This window comes from Papaver somniferum, chromosome 9 (genome assembly GCF_003573695.1).
Source record: "Papaver somniferum cultivar HN1 chromosome 9, ASM357369v1, whole genome shotgun sequence".
Lineage (NCBI taxonomy): Eukaryota > Viridiplantae > Streptophyta > Magnoliopsida > Ranunculales > Papaveraceae > Papaver > Papaver somniferum.
Genome location: NC_039366.1, coordinates 81,717,732 through 81,736,654, shown reverse-complemented (window position 1 = coordinate 81,736,654; position 18,923 = coordinate 81,717,732). Strand labels below are relative to the sequence as shown.

Sequence of the window (18,923 nt, the reverse complement as noted above, 5' to 3'; positions counted from 1 at the left end):
GGCAAGTGTTGCCTACATCCACGGAGGAATCCCGTAGGGGAGATATTGTATTGATATGAGGTTTACAACAATTGTGGTTAGCTAATCTAAGATTCCATATCTTCTTAGGGTTTAGGATACATGTATTTATATAGTTATGTAACCTTAATTCTGATGTAAACTTGATGTGCAAGCAACTTGGGAAACAAGACTTCTGGAATCTTCTTTCACGGGATAGACGTAACGGGTTTCATTAGCGGGCCTTCCGTGTATTTTATACACAGTACAAACACCTATCCTTGACTTCCTCTCTTTAAAAACCAACTACTCCCTCTGGTTTAAAAAAAGTGATAGTATAATATCTTTTACTATTAACAACGAAAGAGTTGTTTTGGGGAAAATATTCAATTTTTAAGATTGGTTTCGACATTAAAACAACCATTACTTACCGTCACGACCAATGTAGTTAATATCGAATACCGGTTTATCTCGACCGGACCAATATATTGGTACAACTTTGTATCTGAGATATTATTGTAGAAATATCGGTTCTAAATTTTATACCTATTATTTCTATATTTTTCACACATTTTCTGTTAAGATATAATAAATACCTTCAATTTTATAAAAAGAAACAAGTATTCGCTAAAAACATGGTGTGAAGTATCGTGTTACATATCCGGTATTACAATATGATAACACGTCATTCATACGTAAGAAATTTGTATTCCCGAAGAAAAAATTTTAGCTGCTAATAACCCATACTCATTGGCAACAATCCTTCCTAAGACTGCACTACTCATTCCCATCAACGGGATTGCAATTTTGGATTTGGAGTTCAGTCATTTGCCAATACAGATCCTTTTCACGTGTCTGCAATTCCGTTGCAGAAACTTCTCCATACAAGTAGATTAAACCGTAGGAACTTTTATATACTAATTTCAACGGGTATCTTAATTACAACGTTATTACTATTAGCGTCCATAATAGGTGGAATCCTCTTAGCTTTATCCGTTGTCTTCTAGAAGTTCAGAATTGTCAAATTTCTCACATGATTTCCTTGATGGCATATCCAAGCTAAAGTTTTCCTTGTACCTATTTCATTTTGGATATCCTAAGGATTGCTATCGGGGGTTTCTGTGAAGATTCAGTGATTGGTCGATATTTATATCGAGGAAGCATTGGAGACACGCGTATAGACAGACGGATTCAGAAGAAGAAAAAACACAAAGTTGTTAATATATAAACAAAAATAAATCATTTAAACATTATTAGTTGAAATGAGTTTTTTTTTCCGGCTGAAGAACTAAAATACGCGGCTGAAATTTTCGGATCTATCTAATCCTTCCGTTGAAAGACTTAAACTACCTTCATTCTTCACCTAAAACGCCTAAAATATGTTCATACTGAAAATTTCGGTTGATTTGTAACGGTGTATATCGGCCTATATTATACGACGCACTTTATATCGCCATATAAAGTGCCAACACGGCACTTTATATGGAAGGGATTAAAAAACCGATAATTCACGACCCGATAATTCACGACCCGTTCTTTTAATATCGCTCAAGTGCCAACACGGCAGCAACGATAATTCACGACCCGTTCTTTTAATATTTAAAAAACCGGAAGGGATTAAACGGCTAGAGCCGGGAAGAAACAGTACCAAATTATCAGATTATTTCTTTTTTCCGGTCTTGACCGATCTATCTAATTACTAAGGAAACAACAGTACCCTAGTTCATCTCTCATTCCTGAATTCATCTGTTCTCTCTGATTAGTTTACGAGCTTTCAGGTTAACTCCGCCTACTAAACCGAATTCTAAAATCACACTCTAGATTCATAAATCCTATTCCGATGTAATGGGATTATCAAATTACTCATTGAAATAGTTCACTTCAGTTCAGCTTTTCAATGACGTTTCTTCGATCAATTCTATTCTTCATCCTTCTAATACAACTTTACTTTGTAAAATCAAATGGAAATGATGAAGAGTTCACAGAGGAATTACTTATAAAACCATTACCAGATCGTAAGGTCCTTGCACATTTCCATTTTGATACTAAAACTCCTCCGACTAAAACTTATGGACATCATCATCGTCTATTCCCAAAAGCCATTTATCAGTTGGTATGTATGTCTCTACTTCCTAAGCTAATCTTTTTTTAATTATTGTTTTATGTGTTTGGAGTTCAGGATTGTTGGATTGTGAAATGTGTGCTAACTTAGAATTTTCAAATTTGGGGTTTAAACTACTGGGAAGCTGATTTAGATTGGTCTGAGTAAAACTAGGTGATTGGCGGGTTAAAAGTTTAGTAGACAGAAAGAGTGTAATTAACCTACCTCATTTAGATTTTTTTGTTTAAATTTCTGTATATTCTGAATTCAGCTCTTATGAAATTTTGACTTCTTGTTGGTATATGCCATAATCTCAAAAGGCTGACTACAGAATTACTGGTAAATAATCCGTATGAAGGAAACAAAAAGTAAATACACCTTTGATATCAATTAAAACTGAACAGATGTTGTTTGTCTTCCGTGATCGCATTTTATAATTTGTTAGAAGGATGCAAATTAGTTGATCAAATCAAACGTTTGATATCAGCATTAGCCTTAACATTTGTTGCCAAAAGAACTACTTGTTAGATCACATACTATAATATCATAGTAAGTCGAAAAAAGAATATCATAGTAAATCATCTTTAGAAAGTCATCTAGCTACAAAAATTAAAATCTCAAATAGAAAAGAGGACCACAGATAGTAGGGCGAAGAAGCCGTGTGAAAAATGCAACCTTGTAGTTGTCTGTTGTGCTTCTCTTCCATATTATGTGCAAGGTCTAGGATAGCCAAGTTTTCAAGTAGCCATCTGCTCTTATCTTTCACCAATTTTTACATTTTTCAGTATTAGCTATCTAACCCTCAGGCCTGTTACTCGTAGTTATTTGCTGTGCTATTATCGGTAAGTAGGAAAGGAGTGCAGAGAAAACTATGAAAGTGGGAATGAGGGGCATTTGCAAGACCTACAATAACGTGTAGAAAGCTTTCTAAGTAGGAATTCACTAATAGAGGTTCGAATGTTAATGTTGTTTCTTGGATAGTTAATCTTATTCTTCTTTTCCTGAATCACAAGAAGCTTAGCTCTATGGTTATGAATACTTGTGGAGAAAATGTGACATTTTAAAATGCTTTTCTGACGATTTTAGAATGCTAAAAGAAGTTTGATAACCTAATTATGAATCATGTTACTGGTCGCTTGAAATGTTGAAAATTTAGGTATGTGCAGTAAGTATCTAAACATTCAAGAAATGAATCATAGTCTTAGACTGTTAACCAATAAACTATGATTACCAGGTCCAGAAATTTCGGATCCGGGAAATGGAGCTGTCATTCACACAAGGTCGCTGGAACTATGAAAGGTGGGGGGCATTTGATCCTATGTCAAGCAGCAACGCCAAGCCTCCTGGAGTTGAGTTATGGGCTGTCTTTGATGTCCCACCTCACCAGGTTGATGCAAACTGGAAGAATCTTACCCAAACACTTTCAGGTCTCTTTTGTGCGTCAATCAACTTCCTAGAATCTTCCACTGCATATTCTGCTCCTGCTTGGGGATTTCAGACATTTTCAGGCAAGCTGAGATATGGGGCATTGCCACGTGAGGCTGTTTGCACAGAGAACCTGACACCTTGGTTGAAGTTACTTCCTTGCCGAGACAAAGCTGGGCTTGCCTCTATACTTGATAGGCCATCAATTTACAAAGGATTTTATCATTCGCAGCGGCTGCGATTGCTGTCCAATGAATTTAGTTTGGACGCCGGTGCAGAAAAACCTGGCATAGTACTTGAACAGACATTAACTGTTGTTCTACAACCTCATGGCCACGATACTAGAAGCATTTACTCTGATGGGAGGTTGCTACACCCAAGTTGGTCCATTAGTTCAATTTTTGGGAGGGCAGTCACAGGACAATGTGGTCTTGCCAACCTTAGCACTATATATGTCGAACTTGAGAGTGGTGTAGTTTCTGCACTAAATAATTTAAATGTGGATTTGGAGAGTGGAAGACTTGGGGCTGATGATATGGGCGTACAAGGTTCTTGGAGTAATCCAGGTTTTGAGTTGTCTGTCAAACCAGAAAGGGAGATTAAAGAGGTGAATAGCTCTCACGGCAAGAGCTTTTCCATTTTGTATGAATATTTTGTTGACAAGTTTGGTGATAATGAGCCATTTGATTTAGGTTTTATATGGAAACTTCCAATAGCTTGGTCATGTCTTCATTCGCCATTTCATGCTAGTAGGTGCTTAATGGGAAGTGGGAACCAGAGGGGTTCTATTGCAATCTCTTTAAGATCTACAGGATCATCCACTGAAGGGTTTATTGGTGCGGGTGATTTTTTTGGAGATGTGTGTAAGGTTCGTGTTGATATATTCCAAGTCGTACCTTGGTATGTTAAAGTCTATTTCCATACTCTGCAAGTCTACGTAGATGGCAAACCTGAAGTACTCAAAGATATACTTGAGAAAATGCATGTTTCTCCCTCGGAAGACAAGGTATCTCCTGGTGTAATGGAGATGGTTCTGAGATTTCCTTGCCGTATGAAATCAGCGTCAGTAGTCATAGACTTCGATAAGGTATGGTTGCCATTTATTCATCGTACTATACTGCATTACTCACAGCGGTTGTATTTATTACATCTAAATGGATGGATATTCTGATACTTCCTTAAGCATACTCACGTACTACAATAAACCATGAACGAGTACAAACATAAGTACTCTAAGATATCTGAACACCTCATGTCTTACTCGTGCATGTGGTACACATGGAGAGTAGTCTGTCATGGGAGATCAACTGGATATTTGACTCATTCAAAGAACCTCCTAGGCAAAAGGCCCAAAAGTCTGGTTGGTCAGGTGATCTTGGTAATACTGCTTAACATGTTCTTGCTTATTACCTATTTACTTACTGTGTTGTTTTTGTAGGGATTTTTACACATCGATGAATATCCTCCAGATGCTAATCAGGGATTCGATATTCCGTCAGCTGTCATTAGCTTTCCAGACTTCGAACCCAGAATGCATTTTCTTGAGGAGAATAGTTCAAGCAAGTCGCCAATGCTACTTAAACTTCAGGTATCAATTACGTCTTACACTTGTATATCTTATTTTTCAATATCTTCTAATCTTCTTGGCTTGTTATGCAGGAAAAAAATCCTGTGATTTCCTACACAGAAGTATTACTTGTGCCTTTAGCTACTCCGGACTTTAGCATGCCTTACAATGTCATCACAATTACATGTACGGTTTTTGCTTTATATTTTGGGTCACTGCTAAATGCATTACGGATGCGTGTCGGAGAAGAAGAAAGATTCTTGAAAAGCAAAGGTAAAGCACACATATTGTAAAACTTACTAATATGTCACTGGTAAAAACTGAGCTTTAAATTAAAAATTGGGATTACAATTTATTAGGAACATTAAGTTGGAGTCTTATTTGAATTTACTATAGGTTGGTAGCAAACATAACTTACAACTGTGCCGTTTAGGGTAAAAACTATCATACAAACTGCAAAGAGATAAATGAGATTTTGGGGAAAACTCATAGGAAAAAGTCTTAGAGAAACCTAAATTTAGGCACATTAAACATTAGTTCTCTGAGGAGTGGATTATCTACATGAAGAAAGCCATGTTCCTTTAAACAGTTGCTGAAATGTGATTGTGCTTCATTATTTGATGGCTTGTCCTAAGCATCTTGGGTTTTATCTGCGGCCCTTTAGCGAGTAATTCATTAAAAAATACTTCAAATTATTCTTGTTTAATTTAAAGTAAAAAATAATGTTACAAGGTTGCCATCATGTAGTCATATTATTGGAATGATAATCACATATTTACTTTTTGTTTCAATGAAAATCAGGGTATGTTCTATTCCCTGAGTTTGTTTCTATGTTTTTTTATCTATTGCCTTTCGTGTCCAAATCTAAGTTCAGTTATCTGTTCTTCTTTACTTGCAGCTGCCAATCAAACCCGTTTACTTCCTCGTCTTCTGGCCAAGTTACGAGGGAAACAACAAGAACCCACCCAATCATCATCATCTTCTTCATCACTAAGCCCTAAGTTGATTCTCAAAATCGTTTTGGTCGCCGGAGTTGCTATTGGTTGGCATTATTACACCGACTATCAGAGCTCGTAGCTTACAGGCACATCTCTTATACAATTTCTGCCCCAAAACCAATCAAATTGTAAAATGTTGTTCCTCGGTAGATAAAAGATGTATCATCATTGACTGTAGCCCAATTTTGCACTTGTTTTGAGTTTGTTTATTGATGATTTTATGTAGCTCCGTGTCAAATACTCGGGCATCATATAGTCCTAAAAATCTTACCCGACGATAATGTTTTTCAGACCACGGGTCAGTTATGTGTCGCTTATGTACTCTCATAAATGGCATTCTCAAATTGTAAAGGGTTAACTATTCTTATGACCAAACGGGAAGGGCAGACGCTCATTTATGTGGGTTTTGTGACTTTTGTCTATTGCGGTCATCCTCTTACGGCCATAGCTTAGCTTCTAAAGGCTTTTCTGCGGTCATTCACACTAATCTTATTCCAAATAGGGTTTTGTTATATTGTGCATACAAGATAAGAGCCAATTATTGACATTGGAAATGATGAAAAACAATAAAAAATATGAGAGATAGTGTTTTTTATATTGGAGAAGGTAGATGTTTTTTATATAAGTGCAAACTTTACCTTCTCCAATACTACACAAAGTCCACCAAAAAATAAATGTGGTCAGAATGCGGAAACCAAGTTTCTGCTTTGTGCTTTTACGGAAACTGGATTTCAACATTTAGGTTAACCCAGAACGTGCCACACGTGTAGCATCCTCTAGCTACTAGAATTTAGGCAAAGTGAACCCCATTATTACTCTCATTCTAAATACATAATATCAATGTGGCTTCCATATGATTACGAACTTTAGATTAACAACTTTAAATTGGAAAAGTGATGGTATTTCTTTTCCAAAATTTGAGGGAAGTATATAGTTGAGAAGGGAAGTTGATTCTGAATTTCTGGTGTATTGTGTTTTTCTTTTCTGCATTGTATTGTTTATCTTTATAATATGAATATCACAAGTAGTATGTGATCAATTTGGACATTTTAGGTCCTTATTGATTGAGATTTAACCAAGACTTTTTCTTGTTGAATTCATATCTTAAAAGATAAATTACAAGTTTCGTACTTGTTAAAATTCGAATCTTGTACATTTGAGATACAAACTAGATTGATCTTGGATATTGATTTTTGAGATCGTCCTAGAACTCTTCTACACAATCAGGTACACGAACCTTTTATTCATACATATTGATGGTGGAAGAGAAAGAGAAAAAAAATCATATTGATAAGTGCATAATTTATTATTTTGTTGTTACCAATTCCATGCTTGTATTTGCTATATTTCTTGTACATTACCTTGTATTACTCTTGTTTTCCTTTGTTTGTCTTATTTAGGTAAAATCATTCCAAATAAGCGAAAGAGTGATGAAACAGACATACAAGTGAGTATGGGCTAAGGACCAGATGGAACTCGACCAAATTCAAGATCATTCAAATATATGCATAGAGAATGAATATACGAAGAGACCCCAAAATGAATGAGGTCATTCCGAGTTCCTATGATGATTTTATGGGCAGGACAGTTTGGAGATCTCTACTAGGACCGATCCCTTACCTAGAGATCTCAAGCATGATCGATCCGCCACTATAAAAAGTTGCGAAAATACTTTCCAAAAGGAGAAAACTTGGTTCCGAAACATGCCCAAACCCTAGGATTATTAGGGGTATTTAAGGAGATTTCCAAATATCTTTTAGGGAGATCCGGATGGACGTTTTATCAAGATCCAAAGTGGAGAAAAGAAGGCAATGAGCGAAAGCTAGGGTTTCGGATTCCTTCCATCATCTTATCTAGTTCTCTTTGATTATCTCATATGTATATCATGGGTTTTACTAAATCCATGAGTAGTTAAACTCCTATTTGATTGAGAATGAGTTCAAAGTTTTAAACACGATTTGATTTAATATATAAATCTATTTTGATCTCATATGATTATCGTTTGTTTATACTATGATGAATGTTTATGATTGACTGATTTTTTTAGGAGGCCTACTAAACTGACCTATTGATTGAACTATAGCTAGTAAAGGGTTAGGATATCCATAATTGTTGAATAACTCTTATACAAGTAGAAAACATGAGACCTTATAGAGGGATTTGTAAAGCTATCGTGTGTACAAACAACACTAGAAAGTGGACCTTGCGCTAAGAGTCTAATTACTAGGATTAACCTAAATTCATAAAATATAAAGCATTAGACCGAATTACACTTAGAGTGCACTATTTCTAGGTTGTTTAGACGAATAAAATCTGGTATTCAAGCGCTTCAATATCCAATGACATAAAGAATTTTGGGGATAGCACTGGGTTAGTTGTTATTCTACGGTTGGTGGTAATCTATGATTTATGACGAATAGATGAGTATATTATTTCAATGATTGTTTAGTAACGAAGAAGGATTCCTCGATCATATCTATGATCCTTGATTACATATTTATTAATTGCTTTGTTATTTACTTTGCTTTATAATCTATAAACAAACCCCCTCATTTATGACATTTGACAACTGAAAACTTTGTGCTCCTTGTGGGAATGATCCTTTCTTCCATTATATTACTAGTTAATTAAATGGAAATAAGATCATTAATTTGTTGTACTCACGACTCGCATCATATATACAATCTAATTCAAGGGTCTTTGCTTTGACCTGTATTAGGTTTTATCCATACAAGTTATTGAGAGGAAAAGTTGGTGGTATACTTGGTACCCTATCCTTTTCAGGGATCATTCGAGAATCCCCAGTTAAAGTTTTACTCGATGTCTCCCAGAACAATGGTGGAAATTGAGACCCAAATAGTAAATAAGTTTCTTCTGTGGGATAAGTCATTGATGATGTAATCACCAACGAAGGATGTGTTGGTTGGAACTTTTTCGTAGTTTTTTATTTTTCGAATTGAAGCAAAATTCAAGCCATAGGAGTGTCGTATGTCTTCGCAAATTACCAACATTATAACCCATTTGAATCGCCTTTGGTAGGCTGCTTCATTTTCATAAGATTAGCAATACCTCTCATAATTTCTCCAACCTTTTTTTTTACTCTTCGGAAATCAGATCCAGCAACAATGTGTCTTCTTGGAGGGCTTTGGAAAATAAATTTTTGATATATTAACTGTCTATTTTCCTAAATAATAAACACCTTGGTCTTTCAGTGCACTATATAACATAAGTTGTTGGATTGAAAATTTCTCCACAACTTTTGAATCAAACATCTCTTAATAATGTTTATATATATGTCAAACTGAATTATTGTTATTTCTACACAAGTGTTGAACTCTCCACATGAAGATATTATTTGCGAGTACCTTGTTATTTGACTCATGTGACCAGGATCGAATAATATGGGTCGTCGTAGTTGTTAAGATTAGGTATACCCACATGAATATATGTAACCACCGAATCTGAAAGCAAAATTATGCATTAGTTACCAGCCCAAAACAAGGATATAAAGGAGATATATTGTCATATTACCTATAAAAAATTCCAGATATTATGTAAGCTTGGGACACATGGTGGTGCAACATTGAAACCTATGTGTACCTCGGCTAAAATAACATACCCATAATCATAAATGGTAGTTGCAATGATAAGATGAATACTTTAGCGAATTCACTTTGCACTTCTTCTTAATCTGCATATTAAAATTTGTTTATTAGAAATGCCTTAAAATCGGTATTAGGTATCCCACTACTTCTTATTTTTTGTGACTAGTGTTAGAGCACTGCTCGGTCGAACTCGCATGTTGCTATCTTAAGCATGTTTGTCAATGTTAGTGATCAAAACTATAAGTCTTGATTTCTATCCTATTTATAGATGTCTCAGACTAGGACATAGTTTGTGTAGTTGAGCTTAGACTTCGCGGCGTTTATCACTTGAAGACGAAGAACTACTAATGAGAGCTTGTGGAACTTCATTGACAAAAGGTATGTGGAGACTTAAACTCATCCGTCACTTGGAAAGTCTGTTTCTACTCTATCTCCTATATTGAGACATAAGTCGTGTTACGATATAGTTTTCTCTATATACATTTGAGATTTCAAGTTGAGTATATCTCGCTTACATATTTCTCGATATATGTGTTGGTAAGCTTTCGCTTCGACCAAGTTCATCTTATATCATGAGAAAATTATCGAGTAACATCTTACATGGTTTGTGTGATACAATCATTTGGTGTAAGACTTGGAATGTTTCGATAATGATTATTTCAATATCTTGAAAATTGCTTTGATGCTAATAATGTGTGAAAATGGCTATTGTCATTATAGAAGAATGTTTCAATGATTGAAATAAAGAGTTTAGAATCTTGTAACCATCTTTGGATATAACCACAGTGTGTTCGCACATTAGTGTATAAGTCCAAAACCGAGAGCCTAAAGTATGCATACTTGTGTGTATACAAAAAGGTTGTACGAGATTGGGTAAGTATGTGTACCCGTACGCATACTGGCGGAAGTTCATGATCGTATTTTTCAATGATGTTGTAGTAAGATGATTCGTTCACTCAGATTTGTTGAGAATTTGTTTTAAGACTTAATAAAGAAAATAAGGAAAAATATATATACACAATTTGTCACAAGATGAAGAAACGCTGAGACGCGGGATTCCACTACTTTTCATATTGTTATGGTTCAGTCATTAACTCTAGACAATATAGCTCAAACAAAAGAAGTTGTGACTCTAGTTCTTTGCCAAAAATATATTTCGTAAAATATTATTTGTAAGTTAAAAGCATGACGCATCTAAAGTATTTAGAACTAAGCATGCAGCATCTAACAAAATAACAAATAATTAACAGAAATCATAAAGCAATTAAATCTATGCAAAAAGTCAATAAAAGAATTAATTCATTTACCACAATCATGAAAAGTTGCTTCCTCCGTTGTCCCAGTGATAGGGTTTAGCTCATCATGTTGTTGGAAACACGCTCGAAATTCATTATTATTGCTCAAAAATGGTTTACAAATGATGAAAAGGGAGAAATATAATGAAAACCGGGTTTGTAACAGTTATATGTGTTACAAACCAGAACGACCCACAGTATGTGTCATTGATACTGTAGCAAATAAGTCTGCCTCTGATGTACGACCCTCTGCTGTGAGTCGTTATCACTGTAGAAAAACGATTGTCTTTGCTGGTCCGTTCTTCGTGTTCTTTAGTATTTTTCTGCTGCTGCTGCAGATTTCTCTGCAGCTTGATTTTTCGACTCTGTGGTGCTATATTCTATCCCCTAACTCTCCATCCTCCCTCTCTGAGTTCCCATCACCCTATATATACTCAACAGGACCAAAATATCTCGCCATAACTTCATATAATCTTCCATTACTCGACATTATTCTTCACTGTCTGTTTAGGAAATAATTTAGATATTTGATTTCTCCACGAGTTCTGAAGCTGCCAAATTACCATATTTATCTCCTTCACACTCAAGATGGTTGTTAGATTCATCCTAGCATACGCAAACTCATTCCAACTCGTGCAAATCCCGTGAATATCTCCATTCAATGATGTGCTCCCTGTTTTGCTTCTCGCGGAATATCCATCCAATTTGGATCGAACCAAAGGCCTTTACCAAGCCTGATAAGCCCAATCACGTCATCCCAAAGAGTTTCAGCCATTGAATCTCTCTAAAACATCACCAAAATCTCGAACAAAATTTCTCAGCTTGCTGCCATGTCTTCCCGCCAAAACTGAAATTCAAATGAGGAAGAAAGGGTTGCCCCCTATCCATCTGTGGAGTGTAAATAGCAGCTGTCCAGTTAGGGTGCCCCTTATAAAATGAGGTTTCCCTTATCAAGGCAGGGGAGTCTGAATAACACGTGTCCTCCGGGTGTCAAAATCAACTTTTCGAGCCGAATTTTCCAAAAATGTTTATTTCCCAAAAATGCCTACAAACACACAAAACATCATAATAAGGACGAAAACGAGTACTAACAATATGAAACATTGAGGACAAATTAGACACATAAATGCGTCTATCAGTTCACGTCCGTGAATTTCTGCTGAGTTTGAAACCAAAACCAAACTCATCCGGTTACCTAAAGTACGTGTTCCCGTACGCATACTGGCGGAAAGTTCACGTCCGTGAATTTCTGCTGAGTTTGAAAACTAAAACAAACTCAAATCCGGTTACTTAAGTATGCATACCCGTACACATACTTAAGTGGTTACTTTCTAAGATTGGTTGAACATGAACCTAAACATTTATCAATAAAGACTACAATCTTTGCAAACCGTGGCTATAATGTTTATGTATTGATTCGAATGAATCAAACCGATTTTGTTTCAATTGTGTTCTTGTATAAATCCATGAAAATATAGAAATTGAACAACGCTTTAACTAGTTTCATTTGAGTCATTTGAACTAGTTATGATTAAGATGAATAAGGTTGATATGAGAGTAATGATATGGCTAAACCTCGGTTAACTATTTGTGAACCAACATGGTGTACATGTTTGGGTATGGTTACATAAACCTAAATGAGGGTGCATTTCATGTATGTGTAACAAGCTAAGTTCGATCTAACGGTTGAAAGATATTAGCTTGGTTGAGTCAGGTTTTTCATATAACGGTGAATATTGAATGCTTTGTTACCAAGGTAACTTGGATTGTAAACCCTGATTTGAAAACTATATAAATGAGAGCTCTAGCAACTGGGAAACCTAATCCCCACACCTCTTGTGTGTTACTAGTTGCATAACTAGAGTCGATTCTCCTTTAACCTTAGGTTTCTTCTCGAGACCCTGTAGGTTAACGACTTGAAGACTTCATTGGGATTGTGAAGCCAGACCCAACTATTCTCTTTGTAGTTGCGTGACCTGATCTTGATGTTTCTATCGTGATTGAGTGCAATTATAAAATTGGCTTGATATTTATATCTCCGATAGGAAAGATAGAAAAGTAGTCACAAATACCTTCGTCTCATCGTTTGTGATTTCACAGTAACTTGTTTCGCTAGTCGATTAAGTTTATTGTGAGGTTATTGATAATACTAGGTTGTTCTTCGGGAATATAAATCTGGTTTATCAATTGGTTCCTATTCACCTTGATTTATCAAAAGATGGAACAAAAACTCTTGGGTATTTCTGTGGGAGATAGATTTATTCAATCATATAGACTTTTCTGTGTGAGACAAATTTGTTTATCAAGTCTTCGACTTTGAATCGTAGCAACTCTTAGTTGTGGGTGAGATCAGCTAAGGGAATCAAGTGTGTAGTATCCTGCTGGGATCAGAGACGTAAGGAGCGCAACTGTACCTTGAATCAGTGTGAGATTGATTAGGTTTCAACTACAGTCCAGTCCAAAGTTAATTGGTAGTAGGCTAGAGTCTGTAGCGGCTTAATACAATGTGGTGTTCAATATGGACTAGGTCCCGGGGTTTTTCTGCATTTGCGGTTTCCTCGTTAACAAAATTCTGGTGTCTGTGTTATTTCTTTTCCGCATTATATTTTGTATATAATTGAAATATCACAGGTTGTGCGTTAAGATCAATTAATTAGAATATCCAACCATTGGTTGTTGATTTACATTGATTGACACTTGAACATTGGTCTTTGGTTCCGTTCAAGTAATTCTCTTATATTCAATCGGACTTGCAGATTTCTATTTGCTGATTGTGGATTGAATTAAGAGTTAGAGATATTAAACTCTTTGATATACTTTATTCTAGATTGAGTCTGACTGTCTAGTTGATTCTCTAGAAAGTGTATTGGAGTAAGTCCTCTCAGATTGCCAAACGAATTGTTGGGTGTGATTGTTAGACCCCCGCATTTTTAATTAGGATCACTATATACTTCATTAAAGTGTCGTGGAAGTGTCATCTTATATGTATGATCTGTCAACCAAGTTTCTTTGTCATATAGAATCTCGTCTCCCAACCTACATATTATTCCAGTAATTAACTACAACAAATCCAGTAGTAAGAACAAAAACATCCTGATTTGAAATCGATATTTGAATATGAAGATAAAATAAAATCATAATTTTGACCAAAGTACCTATTTCGAACTTGGTGAACCGGAACATGTGCAAGACCATAAGACCGAGTCTAGTGGAGATTCTCAAGCCCTTCCCACACCCAAAAACCATGGCTTAATGTGCCTCTTCTCGCTCATATTTTTATTCTTTGGGAATACCCACGGAAAGAGATCATGGACGGACAATGTTTGTCCGTTTTGAAAAAGTGAAAAGCGGACAATGATAAGCTGTTTTTCTCAAATAAAACGAACAATCACTATCCATTCTTCTACGGCGGCTTACCACTAGTTGTTTTATGTGATTTTTAAATGGCTATCAATTACCCGTTTTTTCACCTTTTTTTTGTTGTTTACACTCATTTTCACTATTAGTCTCCACACTTAATTAAAATCTTTTTACACTGGTCCGGGTAAACTAACTGGCGTCGAGTCTCCACGAGAGTAGCAACATTGACCCAAGCATTTGTGATGGTAATATCTTCTTCCGCGGTATACAAAGGCATGATTATTGTTGTTGTTATAGAAACCTTGAGATGAGATAAACTGAGATGAACTAAGGATGATATGGACAGAGATATAATTATTTGGTGTGTGTTTTTTGGCGTAGAACAAGTTAATTTATAGGGACTACATTATGATCAGGTGACAATAAATCACTTCCTGCAATAGGTTATTCAAGCGTCTTTGCGTCTGAGTGTGACAATCGTACATGTTAGTGACTTTAAATGAACCAACTGAAAACTCTGACATGTTAGTGACTTAAATCACTTCCTTCACAGGGTCTTGAATTATCTTTTCGTTTCTTTTAAATCACTGACTTGAGTTGTCATTCACACCTTTATTATAAAGATGTGTGTGAAGGAGTTTTGAATGTTTCGAGACAGTTTTTTGTCGAAAAAAATAGAGGTGTTATATAATGTCATTTTATAAAAGATGTAATATAGATTATAAAATGTTATTTTATTAATTATCAAAGGATATTAGAAAGAAAATCTTAACTCCCTTTTGTAAGAGTCATGATTACACTTAGTATGTGCAACAAGCCTTTAAACCACCAAGGGACCCTAGTGGACGAGTTTTGTCTTGTAAAGATTTGTAGATGATTCACCCACAAACTATTTCGATATGCCCAATTTTATTATTCTTCATCATCGAAGACGGGTTAGGTTTGTTGAAGACTGTCATGCATTTGGATTAAGATGTTGTGCAAGAACTTTTCTCACAAAAGGCTTGAATCTTTCCATTACCTTAAAAGTTGACCCTTTCCATGTACGCGATTCCTGTAGATATCTCTCGCTATAACTTCATCATAAGTTTCATCCCTTAGTCGTTATCGATTGACACTATAAAATAAAGCAGTGAATTAATCAACTGCATTGGCTATGCGCATATCGACAGAAAAAACCAGCTCTGTTACGGTTGTTTGGGTTAATAGTTTCAATGCATAAGTTTTCATGTATGGGCTTCCAATGACTTTGACTGGGAACACCATTCATTCTGCGTTTTTCGCCCCTCTTCGGTTAGTATAGTACCAAGTTTCGACAAAGAGATAAATCTTCCTCCAAGGTAAACTCCGCAGGATTAATATAAGGTTAAGCCATCTTTCAGAAATTTTGAGTAAAATAAAGAAGGTTTTGTGTAGCGTATATATTATATACAAGTTGTGGCTTTGAAATGTGGATATGTGGGTATATATAATAGGTTGCATAAAACCAAATAAATTTTCTTCAACATCCATATCAACATATACATTTTTTTCCCGTACAAAACATACTCTTTATCAACGGATAAATTTTTTAAAGCGAACATCCAACCGCTTTAGCAACAGATATATTTTTCTAATAGAACGTCCGATGGTGTGATACTAGCATCTATGAAACCTCTTATAAAACCACACAAAACTATATCATTTTTCTCACTAAAACACAAGTTTCCCAATTCATTCTCATCCAACATCATCAAACATGTTTTCTAAAACCAAAGGAAAAATAATAGCGTGGGTGGAAGCCAAAGAGGTTTGTCCATTATGTTTCATGGATAACCATCATCCAAACCACCAATAGCTTGACATTTGTGGGTACACTCCCCAGAAGTACTTTATCTCATCATACGAAATTTGTTGTGCAGAGAAGCTTCAACTTGGGATTGCTCAGAACTGAAATGACTCGTAGATGAGCCGCTAGGATGTGAAGGGTGATAGACGCATTTATTTTTCTTTTTTGATCTCAATTCTATGTATTGTTAGTACTCGATTATGTGCATATTTTGCTATTTTATGTATTTGTAGGTGTTTTTGTAGAAATAAACTCTTGTGGAGAAAGTGGCTCGAAAAGTGATACTTGTACTCCCCGAAAAAATGTTATTGGCACCCAGAAGAACCGTTAAATGCACCTAGGAAAAGTGTTGAAAACATAGAAATTACTAAAGGCACCCCTCAACTATATAAGGGAACCCCGTAAATTGTTAAGGGCACCCATCACGCTAAAGGCACCCCAAGAAGTTATAAGGGCACCCTCGTCTTCTTTGTTTGAACCTGGATAATGGCGAGAAAATTACCACTTCACATGCATATTTTGGGTTGAATTATTAGACAAGATTTTCCTGAAATTTCACGCAAAACTGGATTGGGATTATCCTGTTTTGGTTAAACAAGGAAGGTAATGTGGTTAGATTCGAGAAAATAGGGATGAAAGTCGAATTCGAGTAAAACAGGGACCGAGATATTCTCTAGATTTCTCTGGTCTATATTTGGGAATTTACGGTGAGTTTGGGGAGATTAAGTCTCTATGATACTTGACTCCATCGATTAGGAAATATTGGATAACCCAAAGATGCACTGAGAAGATATATAAGCGACATTTTCCCGTAACTTTCACAGAAGAAAAAGAGAGATATTTTTGGGATTAACTCGAGATTTTATTGGCCATGTTGTGTATATAAAGGTTGGTAGGAGTCCCAGAAAAGATTATAGAGAGTTGGAGGGTCGTTTAGGAGGCCAAAGAGTTCCGCAGGAGGAGTTTCAGAGAAATTTTCTTCTGGTGCAGAGAGGAAAAACACGAAGAACATTGAACTACCCAAGCCTGTCGCAGAAATCGTCGTTTATTTAAACAACAGAAGAGAAGTATAGTTGTTCATCAGTACTTGCAAAAGGCTTACAACGACTTTGACCTACCTTTAGCAACTGTTATCTGCAATTGTTTCTTGTAACAGTCGATCTATATGCCCATAAAGCGCTGCAGATTCGTTTTCGACATGAGGAACTAAACCCAAACACGTACTGGGATGACGGAGGAAGCCATATTTCATGCTTGTGGCAATTATATTTAATTCTTCTAACTTTTTGCATTGATTATTAATCAATTTATAATTTGTATTGAATGATTGTGATTTCAATTAACGTGTCATGCATAGTTTAAGATTTTTTGATGTCTCATGCTTTCAATTTACAGTCATAAACTTTGAAAATCTACCTTAACAAAGACATAAAGTCAATATTTTGTTATTATTTGAGCTATAATTGTCTAGAATAAATATATGAATCAGATGAATGAATTTTATGGTGTAACCCTAAGTTTCAGTGTCTCGTAATAATATTGTTATCTTTTATATATATATATACTAGCTAAATTAGAATTTAGGTTTAAAATCGATCTCACAAATCCAAGAGAAGGATACTTTATTTACCACATCTACATGACATCAAAAGGTCCATAAGTAACACAGTCATACAAAAGTTTCTCTAGCGCGTCACTCTTTTGGAAAGATAATTGTGCCAAGTTTTTCCACTGACTATACAACATAGAACGTTGGTATATATAAGCAACAATAAATAAAATGAATACTAATAAATACAATAAAACTGGATATGTACTAACATCAGTGCCATGGATATTACTCCAATCCTGACGACGTTGGTTCTCTAGAAGATGATGTATTTCTCGTATCCAATCTGAGTTTACATAAGGAAATGACTAGTGTAATATAGAAAATGTTGATATAGGATCCGGTTAGGTATACACAAATATTTATGTAAACTGAGTAGGAGGGTGTACATTTGGAATGAAACGAGAACTTCCGATGTGACCAAGTCCAACCTCATCATGGTTGTGTGCACAAATTAAATCTGGCAGCAAAAGTTCCATGCTACTTTGTCTCAAAAAACTAGCGTACTATGTCTCATTTTCCATTTGATAATGTTTTCCTTCCTCGATATCCTCTGTTTTAGTGTTAGTAAAACAAAGAGGGTCACAAGGAATTGTACAAATCCAACACTTGCCTTAAACATCTCTCCCCAAGATAAAGTGATACCTCTTTGTTCTCGACTACTCCTGGAAAATATACTCTATTTCTGCTAACCTCTCTTGGTATAACAACATCATCATCATCTTAGTGTGCATCGCACACACAAGGTTTCCAAACAACAGCTCCAGGTAACACTCTCAAATCAATCTGTCGTGTAGTATTGTTCGCCTAATGTTTCCCATCATCTGTTTGTTGCCTACCATCTTTATGCTCTGCTCTAAAAAATATCTATTGCAGGGTACATATTCTCCTCTATAAATTACTCCTCCTTTAGTAATGGATGAGAACTACAAAAGAAAATATAGAACCAATACTCTAATATCATCCACATCGCTTTCATATTAGTTTCCTCTCCACTACTGACGTTGTCCAAGTTATATAACAATCTCCCATAAATAAGAAATCTCCAATAATATCTACAAAGGTTTTCCAGACTACCGAAAACTCCCAAAACAATCAACCATGCTTTCGAAACGTTTAAAGAACTGCTTCTACTTGA

General features: G+C 35.6%; 1 protein-coding gene across 1 annotated transcript; it reads left to right on the top strand.

The window, feature by feature from the left end:
- The first annotated feature begins 1,638 nt into the window (after positions 1–1,638).
- On the top strand, positions 1,639–6,446 carry LOC113310502 (GPI transamidase component PIG-T homolog). Its single transcript, XM_026559196.1, has 5 exons — positions 1,639–2,110; positions 3,333–4,610; positions 4,962–5,111; positions 5,183–5,363; positions 5,989–6,446. The coding sequence occupies exons 1-5, from the start codon at positions 1,895–1,897 to the stop codon at positions 6,165–6,167; spliced, it is 2,004 nt and encodes a 667-aa protein (XP_026414981.1). The 5' UTR covers positions 1,639–1,894; the 3' UTR covers positions 6,168–6,446.
- The last annotated feature ends 12,477 nt before the right edge of the window (positions 6,447–18,923 follow it).

What these genes read in the sequence shown, in the direction of transcription:
- LOC113310502 (XM_026559196.1), top strand. Translation starts at nt 1,895, where the DNA reads ATGACGTTTCTTCGATCAATTCTATTCTTCATCCTTCTAATACAACTT. An exon ending in CAAAAGCCATTTATCAGTTG is followed by an intron (nt 2,111 to 3,332) that starts GTATGTATGTCT and finishes TATGATTACCAG; the next exon opens with GTCCAGAAATTTCGGATCCG. An exon ending in TAGTCATAGACTTCGATAAG is followed by an intron (nt 4,611 to 4,961) that starts GTATGGTTGCCA and finishes TTGTTTTTGTAG; the next exon opens with GGATTTTTACACATCGATGA.